This window comes from Triturus cristatus, chromosome 3_2, assembly GCF_964204655.1.
Source record: "Triturus cristatus chromosome 3_2, aTriCri1.1, whole genome shotgun sequence".
Classification (NCBI taxonomy): Eukaryota; Metazoa; Chordata; class Amphibia; order Caudata; family Salamandridae; genus Triturus; species Triturus cristatus.
Window position 1 is genome coordinate 824,027,157 of NC_140584.1, and position 25,345 is coordinate 824,052,501.

General features: G+C 46.5%; 1 protein-coding gene across 2 annotated transcripts in view; it reads right to left on the reverse strand.

The window, feature by feature from the left end:
• The window catches only part of AOX1 (aldehyde oxidase 1), a 542,538-nt gene that overhangs the window by 292,758 nt on the left and 224,435 nt on the right, over nucleotides 1-25,345 (reverse strand). For both annotated transcript variants that reach the window (XM_085649034.1, XM_085649035.1), the window contains exon 19: nucleotides 3,739-3,861. In XM_085649034.1, coding sequence (XP_085505160.1) covers nucleotides 3,739-3,861 — 123 coding nt within the window. The remainder of the gene's footprint in view (nucleotides 1-3,738; nucleotides 3,862-25,345) is intronic.

Genomic DNA, 25,345 nt, shown 5'->3' on the forward strand with positions numbered 1-25,345 from the left:
GTCGAAACATGTCGATACTGGTGAAGAAGGAGTTGCTCCCAAGTCTTGTCACAAATTTCAATAATATCACATGTGCAAACTGCACATTTTCAATACAGTGCTCACTCATTAGTGATTTCTCTCCTTGTTCTTTCTCTGTTAACTCTTTTTTTATTGCAATTTCTCTACTGGTGTTTTGTGTTTTGAGTCCCATAAAATGACACAATTTTATATTTACTCACCATCTGTATACTCAAGATTTTTTGTTACAACGTTTTGACCAGAAAAACATATTGTGATCTACAGCTCAACTTCTTTGGCTCTTATTATGATGTGTTATATGGAAGTTTGCTACTTTTGGATACATGCATAATGTTAGATGCTCCTTTTCATCCTGCTGCTTTCCCCTTTTGTGGGTTACCCCTTATGTGCAGTTGTGGGAATCAGCATTTTAACTTCATGCCAAGTCTTTGAAAAATTTTAAATATCTTGTAAATTCTGTTTCTACCTGCTTTGGACTATGTGGAATGAGAGATTCTCTTGCCTAAAAACATTCATTTTATTTGTTCAACATCTTATTTGCAGGCTAAAGATACCTTCTAATACGGCCAGCATCTTGTTCACAGGCTGAAGTTAGCATTCTACTCAGCTAGCATATTATTCGCAGGCTGAAGTTTACTTCTTATTCTGTCTGCATCTTTTTTCAGCCTGAAGATAGCATCTTATTTGGCCAGCATGTTTTTCACCAGTCAAAGTTAGTCTAATCCATAATGCATGTGTCTATGCATTGACAAATCACAATGGTGTCCGAGCTTCTCAAGTTTTGAATTTAGCCAAATACAGTCAACACACACCAGATCCAGACACTGTGTTTTACAGTAGCATATGCTGATACTGGAACATGGAAAAGACACACAATTGATGGACGGAATGCAGAACAAATCAAAACATTCACCCTCAGTCATGAGATCTGGGTTAAATCCATCATTCTTTTTGTCACCATGCCACCCCAGTTTAGACCTGGCCATATGCAAATCAGTCTTGACCCTGTGCCTCATGGGAACAGTCCAGCCCGAACTGCCAAGCCAGGTCCTCCCTGGACCAGAAACAAGCATCCTAGGACTGGTTTCGGGGTTTCGCCCCTCTTTCGCCAGGATAGCTTCATTCCAGTGGCACAGTGAGCCCAGGACTCATGTCTGAGCATACCTGGCGCACTTAGAGTGAGTAAGCAAAAGACACACAGTTGATGGACGGAATGCAGAACAAATCAAAACATTCATCCCCAGTCAAGAGATCTGGGTTAAATCCATCATTCTTTTGCTCACCATGCCACCCCAGTTTAGACCTGGCCATATGTAAATCAGTCTTGACCCTGTGCCTCCTGGGAACAGTCCAGCCTGATCTGCCAAGCCAGGTCCTCCCTGGACCGGAAACAAGCATTTGCAATAATTTTGAGATAAAGATTTAATAAGTTTACCAAGAGTCTGTGATTATTTAGCTGATTGAATAGTTAGTTAGAGACTAATATCATTACCATCAACTATTGAACTAATTGGTTCATCGACCAAGTAGAAGGAAAGTTGAAGTATAAGTTAGATAAGCATTTTACAATGTCAAACATGAATTCTAGAGGTATAAGAATTGAACGTATATAAATTGACCCAGTGCATCAGGGAATTGGGTGAATGTGTATGGGCCATTGTTCTGTGATATTATTGAGGGGGAACAACCTTTACAACGCAACTTTTACAACGCACTACCATTACAACGCATTTTTTACAACGCATAATCCATTACAACGCATGATATTACAACGCATGACACTACAACGCATTTTTAAAAACTACCATTACAACGCATTCCATTACAACGCATAATACCATTACAACGCATACCATTACAACGCATAATATTACACTATACTATCCAACACTTACCCTACTGATGCACCCCCTGGAGTTAGAATAGTCATTTTTACCCCTATACTATCCAACACTTACCCTACTGATGCACCCCCTGGAGTTAGAATAGTAATTTTTACCCCTATACTATCCAACACTTTCCCTACTGATGCACCCCCTGGAGTTAGAATAGTAATTTTTACCCCTATACTATCCAACACTTACCCTACTGATGCACCCCCTGGAGTTAGAATAGTAATTTTTACCCCTATACTATCCAACACTTTCCCTACTGATGCACCCCCTGGAGTTAGAATAGTAATTTTTACCCCTATACTATCCAACACTTACCCTACTGATGCACCCCCTGGAGTTAGAATAGTAATTTTTACCCCTATACTATCCAACACTTACCCTACTGATGCACCCCCTGGAGTTAGAATAGTAATTTTTACCCCTATACTATCCAACACTTACCCTACTGATGCACCCCCTGGAGTTAGAATAGTAATTTTTACCCCTATACTATCCAACACTTACCCTACTGATGCACCCCCTGGAGTTAGAATAGTAATTTTTACCCCTATACTATCCAACACTTTCCCTACTGATGCACCCCCTGGAGTTAGAATAGTAATTTTTACCCCTATACTATCCAACACTTACCCTACTGATGCACCCCCTGGAGTTAGAATAGTAATTTTTACCCCTATACTATCCAACACTTTCCCTACTGTTGCACCCCCTGGAGTTAGAATAGTAATTTTTACCCCTACACTATCCAACACTTACCCTACTGTTGCACCCCCTGGAGTTAGAATAGTAATTTTTACCCCTACACTATCCAACACTTACCCTACTGTTGCACCCCCTGGAGTTAGAATAGTAATTTTTACCCCTACACTATCCAACACTTACCCTACTGTTGCACCCCCTGGAGTTAGAATAGTAATTTTTACCCCTATACTATCTAATACTTACCTTAAATGTAATTTAATATTATGCGTTGTAATGGTATGCGTTGTAAAGGTAGTATGCGTTGTAATGGTAGTGCGTTGTAAAGGTATTTTTTTAAAATGCGTTGTAGTGTCATGCGTTGTAATGTCATGCGTTGTAATGGATTATGCGTTGTAAAAAATGCGTTGTAAGTGCATGCGTTGTAATAGTGTGCGTTGTAACGTCATACATCCATTATTGAGTATTGATACCTGATCAGGTATTAGCCACGCACTGGATCATTTGTAAACATTAAGAATAAAAATTGAAGATGCAGAGCAAATTATAACCAAATCGTAGTCAGATATTTGTTGCAGAAAGATATCAGAAGCAGTTTAGACTAAGTCAGATTTTAAAAAACGCTAAAGTAGTATAAACACGCAAAGAGATTCTATTTTCATAAATTTACCTAAAACGTGGAAAATAAACATGTTGCAATAAATATCTGCTTTCTGTTTATCACTGTTTATCTAGAAAAACAGAGCAGAAGGAGAAAAAATCATGTTTTGATTTTCGATTTTTAAAGCACAGCTTTAATTATGAACTATCAGTTCCCTCTGTGGCTGGCTCGGTCAGCAGGCATTGTGTTAGCTATTACATTGAGCGCTTACATAATTTTTTTTATTACAGGTGACCAGAGACATCACAAGTCACCTGTAATAAGGAAAATAAAGACCACTTTTACAAAGGAATTGCATGTTCCCACATATTATAAGTAGAAATGTACTATTATTAACTCCACATCTACTTACCTAAATGTACTACGAGATATAAGGATTAGGTTATTGTTGTGATATTACTGTCATGCAATATGATGCAAGTAATATAGTGAGGATATACTGGTAACATGTGAAAGTATTACCTCAATTGTAATGATGGCAGGATGAAGATCTTCATAGGCAATGACCACTTTCGCAGCTGCCAGTTTCGCATGATCCTGTGTATCTGCCACCACAGCCGCAATTGCTTGACCCACACAGATCACCTAAAACAGGGGACAAAAGCGAAACACTGACAGTTATTTGCCTGACGGATTTCCCCCAAATTAACCATGTGTCAGCTGGGATGTCTTTCAGAGGCAAGAGAGCAGTGGCCACCTCCTGCCATGAGAACATGGCTGATGAGACCCACCGCAGACCACACCTGGGTTCCTCATTCACCAGCATGAATTGTGCATGGATTTGGCACAGCAAGCCCCATGCTGGGGAGAGAAACAGCATTTCCTCTCATCCATAATGGATATTAGCGGTGTTTATCTGTGTTAATACAGTTACTGGAGTGATCATTAAGGGTGAAATCTCTGATGGAAGGTTTGAAACTTCATGTAATAGTTTAGAGAACTGATGTGCCTTCTGCTGAGCATTGCACGTAACTTGTAGGTCTCCCATTTATTCGAGGTATGAAAGGTTAGTGGGTTAATGTGGTTATTGCAGACACCTTGTGTAACCAGTAGGTGATAGGATATAACCTAGGATATTACATAGGATAGCAGATCAGAGTGGTATGCACCATCTGCAAACAACTGCATATACCCTGCAAGCGATCTTAAGGTATCATAAGGAATATGCTACTTACCAGTATGCATCTGTTCTTGGCATGTAGAGCTACAGATCTACACACTGTGCATAGATCGCCATCTGGTGTTGGGCCAGATGTTGCAGTTGTTTTTCTCTTGGAAAGTCTTTGGAAGTCACGAGGTATGTGACTCCTCCTTTGGATCATATTGCGCATGGGCTTCGGCTCCATCCTCAGATTGTTTTTCGCCAGCGAGGAAATGATGGAGCTTTGTAAGAAAACAGGAAAGAAGCCCATGTGTGCTGTATCTAAATAAGATAAAACTGGAACAGATAAAGGTAGCCGGGGAGGTGGGTGGGCGTGTGTAGATCTGCAGCTCTACATGCCAAGAACAGATGCATGCTGGTAAGTAGCATCTTCCGTTCGAGGCATATGAGCTGCAGATTACACACTGTGCATAGATTGTGTAGCAGTACCCCCTCCTAGCGGCGACCACCAGTATCTGTTGCAGTTGTTTGAAACAGTGTTTTGAGGACAGCCTGACCCACACTAGCTTGTTGCTTAGTTTGCACATCTACACAATAGTGTTTAGTGAAAGTGTGCGGTGTAGACCATGTAGCTGCTTTGCAGATATCATCTAAGGGGATGTTCCCTAAAAATGCCATGGAAGCCCCTATCTTACGTGTAGAGTGGGCTTTAGGGGGAACAGATAGTGTTTGTTTTGCTTTGTGGTAGCAAATCTGTATGCATTTAACAATCCACCTAGCTATCCCAGATTTGGAGATGGGGTTGCCTTTGTGTGGTGGTGAGAAAGACACAAATAGTTGTTTGGTCTTGCGAAAAGGTTGTGTTCTCTCGATGTAGTAGAGTAAAGCTCTTTTGATGGCTAGGGTGTGTAGAGCTCTTTCTGCAATGGTTTGTGGCTGCGAGACGAATACGGGCAGTTCCACAGATTGATTGAGGTGAAAGGGAGAAATGACTTTAGGAAGGAATTTTGGATTAGTGCGGAGAACAACCTGGCAGGGCTGGGGTAGGCTCACGCTTTTGAGGTGTGTATGGTGGCACAAGGTATTGTTGTACGTGGGAGGGATGCAGATGGGACTTGGCGTAGTTTACTGTGAAGTCCAGGTCGTGAAATAGTTGGATGGTGGCGTGAGTGTGCTGTACACACTGGTTGTATGTGCTGGCTTTTATAAGGAAGTCGTCTAGATATGGGAAGACGTGGATGTGTTGTCTTCTCAGGTGTGCTGCCACTACTGCTAGGCACTAGGTAAACACTTGTGGCGCTGTGGTGACTCCGAAGGGGAGTACTTTGAATTGGTAGTGGTGACCGTCCACTACGAATCTGAGAAACTTTCTGTGAGCGGTGTGAACGGGAATGTGGAAATAGGTGTCCTTGAGGTCTATGGTAGTTAGGAAGTCGTTTTGAGAGAGCAGAGGAAGCACCTGCTGGAGTGTGATCATGTGAAAGTGGTCTGAGTGTATGTATTGGTTTAGGGGTCTGAGGTCCAGAATGGGCCTGAGAGAGACGTCCTTCTTTGGTATGAGAAAATATAGGGAGTAAACTCCCTTGTTTTGTTGGTGGGCAGGAACTGGTTCTATTGCATTTCTTTGTAGGAGGGAGATTACCTCCTGCTTTAGAAGTGACAAATGTTCCAGTGACATTGGGCGCTGTTTGGGTGGAATGGTTGGGGGGGTAGATGTTAGCTCTAGACAGTAGCCTGATTGGATTATTTGTAGTACCCATCTGTCTGAGGTGATGGTAGCCCAGACAGGAAGGAAATTGTGGAGTCTGCCCCCGACTGGAGTGAAATAGTCTGGGGGAAGTGGAGGGAAGTCACTGGGTGGGAGTGGAGGCAGAGCAGGCAGTGTTAGTTTTGCCTCTGCCTTTGTTGTTGTTACCTCTGTAACTGCCTCTTTGATAACCCCAAGTGAAGGATTGGGTAGGGGTTTTGTAGGAAGTGGAGGCGCTGTCGGAGGAGTAGCCTCTGGTGTTGCTTCTAAAGGAGGAACGGCGAAAGAAGCGCCTGGGAGCTTGCGACTGCAAGGCTCCCATAGCGCCGTGTCTGTGTCCTTTTTAATTTTTTCGAGGGCTGTATCGACATTAGGACCAAACAGATGTTTCTCGTCAAAGGGCTGGTTGAGGATGGAACTTTGAACCTCAGGTTTGAAACCTGAGATGCCTAGCCAGGCATGCCTACGCAGAAGGGTGCTGGTATTTATTGCCCTGGAGGCGGTGTCAGCTGCATCGAGGGCACAGCGGATGGAAGTGTTTGTAATGTTTTTACACTCTTGAATCAATTTGTTGGCCTTATGTTTATATTTGTCAGGGAGGTGTTGCATGATTGACTCCAGCTCATCATAATGTGCCATGTCATATCTGGCTAAGAGTGCTTGGGTGTTAGCGATACACCAGATGCTGGCCGCCTGGGACGCCGTCCGTTTGTCAGAGGCGTCTAGGAGTTTAGACTCCTTATCTGGCGGTGGAGCCTCACCTGATGCCTGGGAATTGGCACGTTTCCTCGCATTGGAGACTACCAGGGAGTCTAGTGGTGCGGGCCTTTAAAATAGGAGGAGGTCTGTTGGGGCGGCTTTAAATTCTTTCTCAATGCGTGGGTTAATGACCCTGGCCCTAACTGGGTCTTTAAAAACCTCTGGTGCGTGCTTAATAATCCCCTTAAGCATCGGCAGGATTGAGGTGGACCTGTGTGCAGTGTCAAATGTATCTAAGAGAAAGTCCTGCTCTACGGGGTCTGTGTGAGATCAACCCCGTGGTAGCGGGCAACCCTATGGAGTAGCTGGTTAAAGCCCATGGTGTCCTCTGGGGGGGAGGGTCTAGAAGGGTAAAGATCGTCCTGCGGGACGTTAGGGACGTCTGGGATGTTGTAGTCGTCCCATGGGTCTGGGGAGCCTGTAGGAGTAGGGTCCCCTATTGGTTGGTTGTCCGCCCCGTCCCCTGTGTCGTAGATAATGTCATCATCATCATCCTCATCTGGAGATGGTGTGGGAGAATGATGGGATGGGGGAGGAGAAGGAGGAGGAGGAGGAGGAGGGGTGGAGGAGGAGGTGAATGAATCCTCAAAGGGGAGGTGGCAAAGTCTATCCTTTTTGGTGGTGGAGCTGGTGCAGGTTTGTCCAGTGATCTTTTTCTGGTGCTAAGCGACAAATGCCCAGTCTTTGGATCCTTTACGAGGGTTTTTTGGTAAGGATCGGGTCAAAACAGTTCGTCTGTAAGGGGCAGATCCTTCGGTGCCGATGGTGTCGGAGCCGTGGGTTTTTTAGGCGTCGATTTGGCACTGGTTCTTGGTTTTGAACTGTGGGGTTTAGCAGTGTCTTTTGACTTCCTAGGTTGCGAGGTGGCTTTCGGCTTCGAGGTTTGGGAGTCGAGGCTTTTTGGCTTCTTGCTCGGCTCCGAGGGTGTTATCGGTGCCGACGAGCCAGTGCCAGTCTTCGGCGCCGAGAGCTTCGGTGTCGACGAGGAAAGGGGCGTTTTCTTTTTCGGTGTCGGTCCCGATGAGGTTTTTTCGGCACCGAGGGTAGGCTGGCTCGAGCCCGAGCTGCCTGAAGGCTTGATGGGCTTCTTAACTGGGCCCGGAAGTGAGGTATGGGAAGCAGTCTTTTGGTGCATACCTAGGCCCGAAGGCGTGACCAAAGCCTTTTTCAATGGCCTGGAGGGGGGTTTAGGGTCGGGGTCGACGTCTGTACTCACGCCCCTCTGTGCCGGAGTGATGCCCTCGACGTCGGAGTCGTCAGCTTCGGAGGCACCGACGAGGCCTTCTTCGGTGTGCTGTTGTTACGGGACATCGACGCCTTCTTCAAAGATGTCGTCAGGGATTGAAGTCGACGAGTGAGCCATTGTTCTCCTTGCTCGTCGGTCCCGGATCGTCTTCTTCGATCGGAAGGAGGCACAAGCTGGACAGTCCCTTGCCTCTTGTTATGGGGAGAGGAACAGGTTGCACACCTCATGGAGATTGGTGTGGGGGAAAGTTCAACCCACATCGGAGACACTTCTCAAATGGCGTCCTTTCCATCAGCCAGGACCGGAGCCCAGGTAGGCCCGAAGGCCTTCGTCGACAACCGGAATCGAAGACTTAGATTGTTGAGAGTCGCATCGAGTGTTGGAGAACGCGATCGAGACAATACCGTCAAAGGGGGGAGGATTGCGCGCCGAACAGGAAAACTGGAACTGTTCCGAACTGGAGCGCGAAGAACACATCCGAGCCCGATGGCGGAAAAAAACAATCTGAGGATGGAGCCGAAGCCCATGCACAATATGATCCAAAGGAGGAGTCACATACCTCGTGACTTCCAAAGACTTTCCAAGAGAAAAACAACTGCAACATCCGGGCCCAACACCAAATGGCAATCTATGCACAGTGTGTAATCTGCAGCTCATATGCCTCGAACTGATATTTTTGTTCAGCAATTTTATTAAGGTTTTCAAATGAATTAACAGCGTCAAAGAGGTTAATCCAATCATAAGACAACAGAGGTTTCATGATTCTGAGGTTAGAAAAAGGCATCCTGTTTGGTGGTATTAGCGCGTATTGTTAATTGCTATAATACAGTTCTGTTTTCAAACTGGCATGATTCAGCCAGTTGAACGCTTGCTGCAGACACTTCAGTGATCTGCAGGTCACAGATGTGAATCTGCTCCATCCATGTGAGGTTAAGTGGTGTAATGGTGTTAGTATTAGCCCATAAAAAGGATTATAGAGACACCTTTTATTCAAAGTGCTTTGAAACGTGACAAATGTGCAATATAAAAAAAGACAACCTTTCAAATCTTTTTGTCTTTTGGGTATGCATGACTTGACATGGCATGTTTTTGTTCCCCTGATGGGCTTGTCTACCCAGATAAGGAGAGAGATTCTAGCTGTCCTCTCACTTTGACCTCTTACACTTGATGCCAGCACAGCAATTCTCCTGACAAAGAGACTTGTGATTGTGCATGAAGTTGGTCATTTGAAGCCAGGCACATGAGTGGGATAAAGCTCTCCACAGCACATACACTGAATTTGTGTGTGCCGGTGCATGTGTCCATGTGTTGGTCCTCTCCACTGGGACTGGTTTTGTGGAGCCAAACTGAATACAACCAAACTAAACAAGGTGAAAGAATGAATGTTTGAATTAATCTCAGTCTTTGGCAATCACATGGGGCAGCAACCCTGTCCATCGTTTTTCACCCATTATGTCCCTATAAATAGAAACCAGGAATATTAAATGTTATCATTTTGAATCGTCTAGATGAGAGGGCCCAACCTGGTAGTTCAGGCCAGACTGTTGCTAGTGAAGCAGAACCAAGACTGATTTCCCTATGGCATGTCACTTTCAAGAGTGGCATAGTTGGTCAATCAAGAAGGACTGGAATGTGGATCAAGGGATCATCACTGTCTGAGATTAATTCAAGCATCCCGTCCATCACCTTGTTGTTTGTTGCAGTAGATGCCCTCACTGTGACCAGTATGCCCAGACGTGGGTCCAGTGGCCACTATGCCTCAGGACTGCACATTATTGATGGGGCCTAGATTTACCGACTCTGGTCTGAGCTGCTTGTGATCCTGTCTGGAGGGAACTGGATTGTTCCTATTGGGGCAGTAACAAGATTGTTTTGCATATGGCAGGTCTCTCTCTAGAGCTGCTAAGTCAGCAACAATTATGGACTGAAATGTGGTCCTGAATGACAACCAGTGGCTGAGATTAATTTAAGTATTCCTTCCATCAAGGTGTTTGTTGCCAGTACTCACTATTTTCCAGTACTGCCTCCTATCTTGTGCCCTCCGCCTTTGCATAATTGGGCATGCTATGATGTTTTTTAGGAAATCTCAGACTCACACCTCCCTAACAATCTTTTTTTTATTTTTATTTTTTATTGATATTTGTATTAATTGCAAACTGCAATCAGTCACAGGCAGTAATATGTGTTCATTTCGACCTTGTGACATCAGGTGTATGTTATTTTACAGTGAACAATAAGTCAGTCAGTCATTCCAGGTACTCGGTTGTTATTCCTTGACAGTTCCATTTCTCTAGACAGGGATATACACACAGGTCCTCTCAATATGCGTTCCACCCACTCCACATTTCATCCCACTTCCTGGGACTCCCTCTAGATTTATACACTTCTTTTTCTGCAATCATACACTTATCCAGTTTGGCAGCCCAAGTCTTTATCGATGGTCTTTCCATTACCCCCCACTTCATTGCTATTGCTCTTTTCACCAGCGTGTACCCCAAAGTAGCCAGCTGTTGTTCCACCTCCGTGAGATCAGTCGCTTCCCAAATGTTAAGAAGCCCCAATGATGGTGTAAGGTTGATCTTTTTCCCTATTGCGTCTTGCATGTGCGTCGTTGCCCTCTCCCATATGGGTCGTATGAACGGACAGTCCCATATTGTGTGGTAAAAAGTTGCCTCTTGGTGACATCCACGCAGAAACAGTGTGTCCTGTCTAGTTCCTATTCTCGCTAGTGTAACCCCGGTGAGGTACATTCTATGCAGGATTTTTAATTGTATCAGACGAAAGCGAAGTGCGATAGCTGCCTCTCTTGGGGACATCAGCGCGGTTTGCCAATCATCGTCTGCAATGTCTCCTATGTCGGCTTGCCATCTACTCCGGAGGGCCTGGAAGGGGTCAGGTAGGTTGTTGCATAGTTTGCAGTATGTTAGTGATATGGCTTTATCTGGAATTGGTTCAGAAAGCAACCGGTCCTCCAGAGGGGATGAGTCCGGTAAAGTACTGAAATGTCTCCCCCGGAGCTAATTCATATTTCTCCTGTAATTTTACCTTTCTTAACTAGATGGCCTATGGTGGAGATTCCGATTGTATCCCATTTATCAAATCCTGGTTGATAACACAGGAGTCCCAAGTTCTGAGTGGACCACAACGGTGTGGCTAGGGTCATTACATCAGTCCAGCCTAGACGTTTAGTCGCCTGATGCCAAATTTCCACCGTTCGAGCTGTAGGGCCCAGATATCTCCCTTTTCGGAGCTTTGTGTATAAAGCTCCTAGGCATCCCTCCTTCCCCATCTGATATCTGTCTAGCATATAAGCAGGGTCTATCGGAGAACGGTACATCCAGTGATTTACAACCACCAGTTGTGAAGCCCAATAGTAGAGCCATATGTCCGGGAGTGCAATCCCCCAGTCGTACCATCCTTTCGTCAATTTGTGCAGGGCTACGCAAGGCGCTCTGCCATTCCATAATAACGATAGGACCTCACTTTCGATGCTGTTAAAATACGAGTCAGAAATCTTATTGGGGCAATTTTGGAGGACATATAGAAACCGCGGGAGAGTCAGCATCTTAAACAAAGCCGCTCGGCCTAGCAGAGAGAGCAGCAGAGATCTCCAGTGTTTGACATCATTGCAGAGTCTCTCTAAAGGGACGCTCCCAAACAATCTTGACTAAGATACACCTCTGTCCATACCATTTTCCTTTAACATAGCCTCATCCACGTGTGCCTCCTTCTAATTTCACTGTACTCTCCCACATCATTCTACTCTTGCCACCTTCTGCCTCCTTCTCCTACCTCTACCAATATACTCTTCTATGCTTCTCCCATCCTCTCTAACTTATGATTCTCAATTTGTCCTTTCACCTTCCATTCCACATTTTAACCTTAACCCTTCTCCATCAACCCTTTGGTGCTTGCATCGTCTAATGGCCGATGCAAGCACTACCTCCCTGGTGCGGCGCACGTCCAATGGCTGACACCAGAGAGGGCCCCTTTAATCCACAGGTACAAAGCACCAGGGTTTTTTTCCCTAGGGGAGACGTGGAAGACTTTCCGCGTCTCTCCCCAGACCCCCTCCCACCCATCTGTGACATCAGCACACCCCGAGGAGCTCTGACGTTACAGTTTTCCCCACCGAAGCCGAGAAAGCAGCAGGTAAGGCTGCGCTTAACTCTGTTGGGGAAACCAGGCCGAAAACGGCCTCCCCAGCTTTCAGGGAGGCCTTGTTTGAAAGGAGAGAGTCTCCTGAATCGCCCCCCCCCCAACTGCCCCCCAGGCATATATATTTTTTTTAACTTTTGCTTCTCTGTTAAAAAACATTTTTTTTTTTAAATGGCGGCGAAATTGGCTATTTTTTTTTTATAGTCATGTGCTTTCTGTGGCGGCCACAATCGGCCCCCAGGGAAGCCATAACTATAAAAAAAATATAGAGAAAGAGAGATCTCTCTCTCTCTTTATATAAGGAATATGCTACTTACCAGTATGCATCTGTTCTTGGCATGTAGAGCTGCAGATCTACACACTTTTGCATAGATCGCCATCTGGTGTTGGGCCCGGATGTTTGCAGTTTGTTTTTCCTCTTGGAAAGTCTTTGGAAGTCACGAGGTCGGTGACTCCTCCTTTGGATCGAATTGCTCATGGGCTTCGGCTCCATCCTCAGATTGTTTTTCGCCAGCAGGGAAAGATGGAGCGTAGTAATAACAGTGAAGAAACCCATGTGTGTTGTATCTAAATAAGATAGACTGGAACAGATACAGGTAGCCGGGGAGGCGGGTGGGCGTGTGTAGATCTGCAGCTCTACATGCCAAGAACAGATGCATACTGGTAAGTAGCATATTCCGTTCGAGGCATATGAGCTGCAGATTACACACTTTTGCATAGACTATATAGCAGTTCCCAACCTTAGCGGCGACCCCCGGTATCTGTTGCAGTTGTTTGAAATAGTGTTTTTTGTACAGCCTGGCCCACACTAGCTTGTTGCTTGGTTTGCACATCTACACAGTAGTGTTTAGTGAAAGTGTGCGGTGTTGACCATGTAGCTGCTTTGCAGATATCATCTAATGGGATGTTCCCTAGAAAAGCCATAGAAGCCCCTATCTTTCGTGTAGAATGGGCTTTAGGGGGAACGGATAGCGTTCGTTTTGCTTTGTGGTAGCAAATCTGGATGCATTTTACAATCCACCTAGCTATCCCTGATTTTGAGATGGGGTTGCCCTTGTGTGGTGGAGAGAAAGAGACAAACAGTTGTTTGGTCTTTCTGAAAGGTTGTGTTCTTTGGATATAGTAAAATAAGGCTCGTTTGACATCTAGCGTGTGTAGAGCCCTTTCTGCAACAGTTTGAGGTTGCGAGAAAAATACCGGTAATTCTACAGATTGGTTTAGGTGAAAAGGGGAAATGACTTTAGGTAGGAATTTTGGGTTGGTACGGAGAACAACCTTGTTCTGTTGCATTTGAAGAAAAGGTTCTTGTATGGTAAGTGCTTGTATCTCACTGACCCTTCTAAGGGAAGTGATGGCTACAAGAAAAGTTGTTTTCCATGTGAGAAATTGCAGTTCGCATTTATGCAAAGGTTCGAAGGGCGGCCCCATTAGCCTTGTGAGAACGATATTTAAGTTCCACACAGGTAAGGGTGGTACTCTGGGGGGAATTATTCTTTTTAGGCCTTCCATGAAGGCTTTAATGGCAGGTACTCTGAAAAGTGATAGGTGCTGCCTGTTTTGTAGGGAAGCAGCAATTGCTGCGAGGTGTAGCCGAATGGAGGTATATGCTAGATTACACTTTTGTAGGTGGAGTAAGTAGCATATGATGTGTTGTATAGACACGTCTAGAGGATTGATTGTGTTGTTATGGCAATAAACAACAAATCTTTTCCACTTGGCTGCGTAGCAGGCTCTAGTGGTAGGGCGTCTAGCTTCTCTGATGACGTTCATACCGTCAGGGGGAAGGTTTAGGTATCCGAATTCTAGGATTTCAGGAGCCAGATCTCAAGGTTGAGATGAGCTGGGTCCGGGTGTCTGATCTCTCCATGGTTCTGTGTTAGGAGGCATGGTGAGAGGTGCAGCTTTTGGTGTGGTACTACCGAGAGTTCCAGCAGCGTGGTGTACCACGGTTGTCTGGTCCATGTTGGAGCTACTAGGATCAGCGTGAGGGAATGCTGTTGTAGCTTTCGCACCACTAATGGAATTAGTGGGAGAGGTGGAAAAGCGTAGCAAATTTGCCTCACCAGTTCATCCATATCGCATTTCCTTTGGACAATGGGCGTGGGTATCTGGCGGCGAAGCTTGGGCATTTTTTGTTTTCGTGGGTGGCGAATAGGTCTATTTGTGGATGCCCCCACGTTTGAAAGAACGGGTGAAGAACCTGCGGGTGAAGTTCCCACTCGTGGATCTGCTGCGTCTGTCTGCTGAGCAGATCTGCCATGGTGTTCTGGACTCCTGGGACATGTTGGGCTAGGAGAAAGATTTTGTGTGGAATTGCCCATCTCCATATGCTCTGTGCTAGTTGAGAGAGCTGTGGAGAGTGTGCGCCGCCTTGTTTTTGAATGTAATACATGGCCGTCATGTTGTCTGTGCGAATGAGGACTGCCTTGCCTAAAATTTGTGCCTGAAAGGATTTTAGGGCTAGAGAGATTGCTAGTAACTCCAGATAGTTGATATGGAGTAACTTTTGTTGCGGCGTCCATGTGCCCTGCACTGTGAGGTGTAATAGATGAGCTCCCCAGCTGGAGAGCGATGCGTCTGTTGTTAGTATTATTTGTGGAACTGGGTCCAGGAACGGTCGACCTTTGGAAAGGTTTGTTTGAGAGCGATGTGTGCGACCGTGTACCAACACCAGATCTGTCAGTTGCCCCTGGGCCTGGTTCCATTGGCGCGCTAAGCACTCTTGGAGTGGACGCATCTGGAGTTTTGCGTGGGGTACTATGAAAATGCAAGAGGCCATCATCCCTATCAGTTGCATAAACACTCTTGCTGGAAGGGAGTGTTGAAGTATGAATCTTTGTCGCAAAGCCTGAATGCTTGGGGTAGGCTATGGCTTTTGAGGTGTCTATGGTGGCACCGAGGTATTGTTTTATGTGGGATGGTGTTAGTTGGGACTTTTGGTGGTTCACCGTAAAGCCTAGTTGGTGAAGTAGTTGGATTGTAGTGGCAGTGTGGTGTACACATTGGTTGTAGGACGTGGCTTTTATCAGCCAGTCGTCCAAGTATGGGAAGACGTGAATGTGCTGTCTTCTGAGGTGTGCCGCCACTACCGCTAGGCACTTGGTGAATACCCGTGGTGCTGTTGTGACTCCGAATGGGAGCACTTTGAACTGGTAGTGTTGCCCGTCCACTACAGAGGTACTTTCTGTGAGCATGGTGTACTGGAATGTGGAAGTATGCGTCTTTCAAGTCCAGTGTGGTGAGGAAGTCGTTCTGGGAGAGGAGCGGAAGCCCCTGCTGAAGCGTTACCATGTGAAAATGGTCTGAATGTATGTATGTGTTTAGGGGCCGGAGATCTAGAATAGGTCGTAGAGTCTCGTCCCTTTTTGGTATTAGAAAATATAGGGAGTAGACCCCTAAATTTTGCTGATTGACGGGAACTTGTTCTATTGCATGTTTTTGTAGGAGGGAGATTACCTCCTGTTTTAGTAATGTGGAATGTTCTTGTGACATTGGGCGTTGCCTGGGTGGAATGTTTGGGGGGGTAGATGTTAATTCCAGGCAGTATCCTGACCGAATAATTTGGGTCACCCATTTGTCTGAGGTGATGGTCTCCCAGACATGAAGGAAATTTTGTAGTCTGCCCCCGACCGGAGTGGGATGGTCTGGAGGGAGCGGGGGGAAGTCATTGGGTAGGCGGTGTGGCAGAGCGGGCGGTATTTGTTTTGCCTCTGCCTTTATTATTATTTCCCCTATAGCCGCCTCTTTGATAACCCCTTGTGAAGGTAGACTGAGTGGGGGATTTGTAGGAAGTGGACGCGCTATCTGAGGAGTAGCCCCTAGATGTACTCCGAAAGGAAGAGCGGCGAAAGGAGCGACTAGGAGGGTGTGACTGCAGGGCTCCCATTGACTTCGCCGTATCAGTGTCCTTCTTCATTTTTTCGAGGGCCTCATCTACCTTTGGGCCGAATAGGTGTTCTTGGTCAAAGGGATGATTCAGGATGGAGGCTTGCACCTCTGGTTTGAAACCTGATATTCTTAGCCAAGCATGGCGACAGAGGAGGACGCTAGTATTAATGGCCCTGGAGGCTGTGTCTGCTGCATCTAAGGCACAGCGTATAGAGGTGTTAGTTATTGTCTTTCCCTCTTGAATTAATTCATTGGCCCTAGTTTTGTATTTTTCAGGGAGGTGGTGCATTATGGTTTCTAATTCATCATAATGTGCCCTATCGTATCTGGCCAATAACGCTTGGGTGTTGGCGATATGCCATATATTGGCTGCCTGTGACGCAGTGCGATTTCCTGACGCGTCCAGTAGCTTTGACTCTTTGTCAGGTGGTGGTGCTTCGCCTGACGCCTGGGAATTTGACCTTTTTCGTGCAGTGGGGACCACTAGGGAATCTAGTGGCGCTGGCCCTTTGATATAGGCAGGATCTGTGGGGGCAGCTTTGTACTTTTTCTCTATGCGTGGGTTAATGACCCTGGCCCTGACTGGGTCCTTAAAAACCTCTGGCGCATGTTTTACCACCCCTTGAGCATAGGTAGTATGGAGGTAGACCAATGTGCGGTATCAAAAGTGTCGAGGAGGAAATCCTCCTCCACTGGGTCAGTGTGTAACTCTACCCCGTGATAATGTGCCGCCCTTTGGAGTAGGTGGTGGAAACCTAATGAGTCTTCCGGTGGAGATGCCCTGGAAGGGTAAAGGTCATCTTGTGGGACATCTGGAATATCTGGGTTATTGTAGTTGTCCCATGGGTCTGGGGATCCTGTAGGGGTGGGGTCTTGGGGCACATCCCCTGGATCGTGATATGGGTCCCCCTGATCATCATCGTCTGGAGACGGGGTCGGAGAGCGATGAGGTGGGGGTGGAGAAGGCGGAGGGGCGGAGGTAGAGAGGGTGGAGGAGGTGGAGGAGGTAGGGAAGGTATTCTGAAAGGGGAGGTAGCAGAGTCCTTCCTCTTTGGAGGTGGAGGCGGAGCTGGTTTGTCCAAATGTCTCTTTTTGGAAGAGAGTGCCAAATGTCCAGTTTTTGGATCCTTGGTGAGAGTTTTTTGTAAGGGATCCAGTGTAAATAGTTCCTGTGACAATGTTTGGTCCGTCGGCGCCGAAGTCTTCAGGCCGATGACTTTTTAGGCTTGTCCGTGCCAGTTTGCTTAGCACAGGGCTTGGGAACCTCCGATTTCTTGGTCGGCGCCGAGGTGGGCTTCGGCGCGGGAGTGTCGGTGCCGAGGGCCTTATGGGGTTTGGTCGGTACCGAAGATGGCGTCGGTACGGGAGCGCTGGGTTTCGACCCCGAGGACTTCGGTGCGGAGCTCGGTGTCGAGGGAGACGCCGGTTTCTTTTTCGGTGCCGAAGTGTGTTTCTCGGCACCGCTGGCAGGCTGGCTCGAGCCCGAGCCGCCGGAAGGCTTATTTGGCTTCTTCACCGGGCCCGAAGGTGGGGTGTGTGAAGCAGTGTCTCTGGTCCTGCCTAGGCCCGGAGGCGAAGGCGGGACCGAAGCCTTTTTGGTTGTCGGCGCGGCTGTGGGGGGGGTATATTACTCACGACCCTCTGCGTCGGAGTGATGTCCTCCACATCTGAGTCGTCGGCTTCGGAAGCACTGACGAGGTCCTTTTCGGTGCTGTCCCGGATCTTCGATGTCGTCTCAGAAGATGTCTACTGGTACGGAGTTCGAGGAGTGTGCCATGTTTCGTCTGGCTCTTCGGTCCCGAATAGTCTTTTTCGATCTGAAAGACTTACAGGCCGGACAGGCCCGAGCCTCGTGTTCAGGGGAGAGGCAGAGGTTGCACACCTCATGAAGATTGGTGTGGGGGAATTTGGACCCACATCGAGGGCACTTCTTGAATGGAGTTCTTTCCATCAGCCGGGACCGGAGCTTGGGTAGGCCCGAAGGCCGCCGTCGACGACTGGAACTGAAAATTTATCGATGAGAAGGTGCTTTGATTGAGGAGATCGCGATCAAAACAATACCGCGATGTGAGGTGAGGATTCCGCTTCGATCGTCAAACTGGAAATGTTCGGAACCGGAGCGCGAAGATTACATCCGAGCCCGATGGCGGAAAAAAACAATCTGAGAATGGAGCCGAAGCCCATGCGCAATACGATCCAAAGGAGGAGTCACCGACCTCGTGACTTCCAAAGACTTTCCAAGAGGAAAAACAAACTGCAAACATCCGGGCCCAACACCACATGGCGATCTATGCAAAAGTGTGTAATCTGCAGCTCATATGCCTCAAACATATTATATATATATATATATATATATATATATATATATATATAGAGAGAGAGAGAGAGAGAGAGAGAGAGAGAGAGAGAGGGAGAGTCTCTCTTTCTCTCTGTAGACTATATATATATACATATATGTAGAGAGAAAATCTCATATATATATATTTACAGAGACATCTCTCTGTGTCAGGGCCTTGCGTTGGATGAAAAATGCTGAGGGGGGGGGGAAGAGGTGTGGCTGATATAATTAAGGATGTGGCTTTAAAACACGTAAGCTGAAACTCTGTGCTTAGCTTAGGGTTCTGCCCAACAGGTATTTTACGACTTCTGTCATGCCATTCAAGTATAAAACTTACTTCTAATGTAACTGCTGCTTATTCTTGAAGCAAATCAGCTACCCATGTCAAATCCTCGATCCTCTAATCACCCCACCAAAACTATTTCTCCATTCCATCATCCACCCAATGCAACATGTCCTAGAAGACTAATCTGTTCTATTACCTCCTTTGTCTCTCTTTTGATCACAAGTACCACTCAGCCTAGCCTCCTGATTTCTCAAATCACATCCTTGATCTACTACAAATCACAAGATCCTCCAACAAATGTCTTCCTTCCACCTCCATGTGCTAATGTGCCTTGCTGCAGCAATCCCCTTCATTAAGAAATAAACAAGGCTCACATAAATACCTTCTTTTGTCCCAAAGCACTCATTCTCTCCTTACTTTCTATCCTATTTTCTTCTTCACATCATGCTTTCTAACACTTTCATTGCAACTTTTCATAACAACTGACCATCAAGTGCTGACCACCAAAGATACCACTTAATTGCTAGCCTTCTCTTCCTTCTAAGTATCTCCTGCACTCACCCCTACCCCATCCTACTTAAGTCTCTACTCTACCACCATGAGCAGCTTGAATGAACCTCGATTTTTGTTCACTGCGATTCATCTCTCTCCAACCAGTAGCTAGTGAGCTACTTTAGCTCTCCAGCTACCCCTGAGTAGCTCTCCTGTGTGCAGCCCAGCTTATTAAATTAGAAAGCTTTTGGTTGGTTAAATCAATATACAAATAACAAAATTTAAGATTATACAACACTAATAATATTAGTAGATCTCAATGCATTTAATTGAATATGAGCAGCACTCATTACAGAAAAGGTTGGAGACCCCCACAATGCTTCCCTCCCCCTTATCTGCAAACCTTTCTTAAGTTGTTGCTGCTCTTCTGTATTACTTTCAGTAGACCAGCTTCTTTTCTTTTCATGTTTGGGCCGGACTGAGACCTAAGATGTGAAGACAAGCTCCAGCAGTCCGCCCTTTTTTCCTGTTTAATGTGGGTGACCCCCCTCCATTCCCACTGTGCTCCTGCTTTTTTTCCTTCACAGGAAAGCGCCCTTATGCTTCCCAGCTTTTTATAGTGGGGATGCTCCTTGTCCCTCCACTTCATAACGTGCTGCTGATTCTAACATTCTGCCACATGCCACTGCTGTTGTGGGCTTGTAGTTGTTGTGATACAGGTGATAGAATGTCCACTCACAGGGATGATGTGGCAAGAAAGTCTCGTCCCACACTGACAAGAGTGATCATTAGTTCCTCCCTATCAACTAGAGAATTCCTCAGCTTCCCTGAAACCATCCTACAGTAAGCTTATCTTCAGGAAACCTGGATCTAATCATTTTAATCCAGCAAATTCCACCAATATCCAATGGTCTGTTTCTAGACAGGCTCATTGACAAAGCAGATTTTCAACTACCTTGTACAAACTGGATTCAGACCTACAAGAAGCCCCACATCAGCAATTACCTTCACCTGGGAGCATATCAAGAATACCATTGATTCTAAGAGTCACCAAGCTACTCCTACTTGACCTATAAGTGAGTGTGCAAAGGACTTGACCTGTAGGGGAAACAGATTGACACTGAGGTTCTTTGCCAGAGCAGGAGGGGACCACGATTGGGTGCAGAGAGACAAGGTCTACAGTGTGGTAGGGATGGGAGGCCCAGACCGGGGCCCAGTGAGTAATAACAGGGGACTATGCCACTATACAGAGAGTCAGCACTACATGGCAGGGGTGGAAGCCCTGGACTATCAAGTACACACTGATACTTAATTATCAGAGCCAAGGCCGAACAGACAGAGACAGAGGGGACACTGGAGGCATAATGGGCTAGGGAGTAGAGCGGACCTTTACCAGTGGCCTGCTCTCCTTTGGTAGTTGGGAGCAGCATTGAAAGACTAACGACCTCAGAACCTGAGAATCTGTCACCAACTGGTGCGCCCCTCTGCTATGCGACAGAGAGAGGAGTGGGAACCCATCATGGGCAAGCTGAGGCTGAAACAGGGGAACGTGCCTACGGAAGGGGGGAGACTCTTCACACATCCAGCGAAACTGGGGCAGAGGAACCAGGGGCTGCAGATCAGTCATTACGCATGCACCTGGACAAAGTATTGCCCGCAATAGCGGACATGAATGCCACACTTCAGCAGGACATTGGAGGAGCGTCTGTCGGCCTGGGCCTGTTGCAGGCAGAACACCATAAGTTGGTGGACAGAATGAAAGACGTTGAACAAACAATTGAGGTCCTGCGGCCGGAACAAGCTGCATCATCCCGCAAACTGGATGATCTAACTGCAAGAGTGTCGATCTTTGAAAGGGGAGCCAAAGAAGCTGAAGGGCAAAATCGACGTAACAATATTAGTGTGGTGGGAGTTCCCAAGGGCGCGGTGGGTACGGATATGGTGTTGTTCCTTGAAGAGTGGCTACGGAATACAGTGGCTCCGGGATAGCTTATGCAGTTTTTTGCACTGGAAAGAGCACGCAGAGTGTCCTTGCACCTGCTGGTGCCCGGTCGGCCCCCTCGCCTTGTAGTGGCACGCCTTTTGCACTACAAAGATCGGGACATCTTAATATACGATGCTCTTAGTAATGGACCATACGTAATTGGGAACAGTAAAGTGTCCATCTTCCCAGACTTCATGGCGAAAGTGAAAGCCCAAAGAGCTTCCTTTCTGGAGGCCAAGAAAGCGCTTCGAGGAGAGGGCATTTCATACTCCTTGTTGCTCCTTGCCAAACTACAGGTAATCCCGGATGGGGCGACACACTTCTACGTTTCCCCAGATGAACTGTGGACCTGGCTTGAGACTTATCAGACGGGTGCATCAGTGCTGCGGCCAGGAAACAACGCCCCAATAGCAAATAGGCTGAAACGGAAACAGATTCAACATTAATCCAGGAGGATCCAGCTGTGGAAACCTTCCTCATCCCAGACGGCACAGGAAAGACTGGCGGCATTACAGGCAGTTGCGGAGGCTGTGGCACCACGGGTGGAGGGAGGGGGCTCCGGGTAATCTTCAGACCACAAGACAGAGGAATCGTACACTGGCGACTCTACCCAGACTGAAATGGTCCTCCCAGATGTGACCCCGCAGACAGCAGACAACTTGATCTATCAGCGAATTAAAGGGGCTAGTGTTCACAAGGTGTTAAGAAAGGAGGTATGGATTAACCCCTCCCAGCTAGGACGGGGACACATACAAGTATGGAGAGCCCGATACTAGAGGAGATGTGATGGGCCTAAGTCGTGAAGAATTAAATTAGCCTACCTACTACGGGGCCACCTACTAGGTACTACCCACCACAGGAGGGACTATGGTCCCTGGCACTGGCTTATGGGGCTGGAGAAGGAGACTGTTTCTGTGGTTAGCTCCTTGCACCCCCAACTAGATAGCCCCTACCAGACAACAAGAGGAGGCCAGCTTCTTCTGATTTTTTTTGTTCTTACAGGTTTGGGCAGTCAGCCTTTGCAAAGCTGCCCTGAGGAGGGGGCGTTACTTGTTTGGGATGTTTGGTGGTCTTCTGGTGGTTATTACTGCTTTGCACTGGGATGGCTGAGAGACCAGGGGGAGGAAGGGGAGAATGGGGAGGATTTAGAGAATAGAGAGTGTACTACCTGAGGAGACTGTCAACACCGCTTGCTCTGCTTGACACATCAGATATCTTACTAGAGGGAGACTTTGTGTGGCAGACATTGACCTAGATAGATCGACCCCCAGTTAAACGATACAGTAGTGTCTAAGGTAACAAAAGGGCTTAGGGAATGGCTGGATCGGTGGGACATGGTGGACATCCGAAGAGTACAACATGGGAACACACGGGATTACTCATATTACTCACACCTTTATAGCCTACATACTAGACTGGACATGTACACCTGTTCGGCCAGCCAGGGACCCGCTATCACCCACTTTGAATACCTAGGGCGCACAATATCAGATCACAATCCATTATTACGCCTACCAGAGCCCACCCAAACTCCCACTTGGGGGCTTGACCCTACTTCCTAGAAGATGTACACTTCCATACCTCGTTACATCCAGCGGTTCTGAATATTTCCAGTTCAATCAGGGTACGACAGGCTCTAGGACTGTGGAATGGTAGGCTTAAGGTAATGGTAAGAGGACATTGCATGAGCCGAAAAGTGGGAATGAGGAAGGAAATACTAGAGGAACTTGCCGGACTAGAGGCTGAGCTATACAACAGGGGGGTTCAACTGACGGCTGAGGTAAATACACAGGAACGAGACGGCAACCTGAACCCGGTTATAAGGTCATTAAACTCATGTGTCCAGTTCTGGCGCTCACTAAGACTCCCATTAATGGCACGCATAATGTTGTAAAAAATGATTATGCTTCCCAGACTCCTATACTTTTTTGTAAGTTTACTGGTGGTAGTCACGCCTCCATGGTTTGCGGGCTTAAACCAATTACTAAGACTCCCATTAATAGCAGCATAACGCCATCAAAAATGATTATGCTTCCCAGACTCCTATACATTTTTTGTTGTAAGTTTACCGGTGGTAGTCATGCCCCCATGGTTTGCGGGCTTAAACCAATTGCTCCAGGAACTAATATGGGACGGGCGGAATAGAGTATCTTTTGTTACAAAGGGCACCTTGAGCTCAACTTTAATGGATAGCCCAGTGGCTAGACAGCAGGAATCTCGAACTGTTGGGAAATTAACAATGATGGAATAGTCAGTGATGGTTGCGGTTTAGACTCTTACATCCAGCGGTGATCATACCAAAGCGTATTATTACAAGCTGCACTATACTGCTGGAAGAGGTGCCTTCGACATACAAACGGAGCCCACCCCTATACACCAGATCTGCCCCTGATTGGGATACCACATGGTGAGTCTCTAGAGGACTTTCTATCTCAATACGATCTATCATACGGGTAATTTCTGACATACCACTTAATAACAAGGACGCTTCAAGACCTGTGGAGAAACGGCCAGCAGGAACCACAAACTCACTGAGTCCTTCAGGCTTTGATAACTTTAGGGGCGGCCAGACACTTAGTTAAATGGCTGTATAGAGCGTTACTGGACATGGTGGAAAAAACGCTTGTTCGAACTCGAGAGAAATGGATGGAAACTATAGGAAGAGTGCTACTTGACAAGGAATGGATCCGGGACCTAGGGGATGGTCTGAAATGGGTGTCTAGAAACTCAAATTTTAAAGTGATTCAGTTCAACTATGTTCATATGGTATAGCTGACGCCACATAGACTGAATGTAATACATGGAGGGGAGGTCCAGGTTTGTCCTAGATGTGGACTGAGAGATGTAGGGTTTGCCCACATGACCTGGGAATGCGCATATTTGAAAGAGTTCTGGGAGACAGTTCTGAACATGATCAAGAAAACACTGGCCCGCACCCTTCCTAAAACAATAGAGGTTTGCCTGCTGGGTTTGTTTTCCAGACCAAAAGCCAAGAAAGTAGGTAACAGATTTGTGGATTTAGCATTGGTCTTGGAGAGGAGACAGCTAAGCCTAACATTGGCAGGCACCTGCAGGTCCCGTGATAACAGCATGGGAAAGCAACATAGATATCTGGGCCAGGGCAGAGCAGAGAGCATTTCAGAAAGACGATGCAGGGGGATTCGCCGGCAACCCCTACCAGACCTATGGACGGATGTTTTGAGAGCCTGGGAGACTAGACATGAAACAGATTCAGGAAGTAATGATGAGACTGCAGAGGAGCAGGTTAACGATAGCTCCGGGTCTGGGAATTCAGTAGTGGGGTTTAGATGAGAAGCACCTAAGTGAGAATCCCTGTCTAGTTCCCTCACTCTTCCCTCCCCCACACATCTGATGACCAACATAGATCCAGTACTTTGAGATGAACAGAGCTCTTTCCCCAGGGAAATGGGTATAAGCCAGGACTCAGGGTAAAGGAACGGCTAGGAGACGCACCACCAAAGTGTTTTCTAAAGTTTGAAGCATGATGTTAGAGCATTGACTGTTTAAGGTATATCTTTGTTTATTGGATATTGGCAACTTTCTCAAGTACCAATGGATAAAAGTACATAGAACATTTATGAGACATTCAATGATTAAAGTTTGGATTCCCATCCACGGGCATAAAGTGGGACATATTGTTCAAAATCTTGGTTGAGCCATATATGACCACTGGCCGGTGGATGCCATATATATGACTGTACATGTTAAAAAAGTGTATACTCTAAAAATGCCAATAAATATATATTTAAAAAAAATAAAAGTCAAGAAAGTAAGAAGAGATCCTTTCTATACAATGCAAGCACTGTGACGTGTCTTTCCTTACTTAGGATTTTACAACAGTATACACACATCAATATTTATTGGTGCTGTTACAGCTTCATTTTGGTGATGAGCACTACACTGGATTATCAGGTCTTAAACTTACTCAAAATGGACTGCTTCACTTACTTGACCTCAAAACACTACACCAGTTACCAGTCGCAAGAATAAAGTCTTTCAAATTTCTCTGCATTGGCTAACTGTTGATCCACGAACAGGACTAATTTTA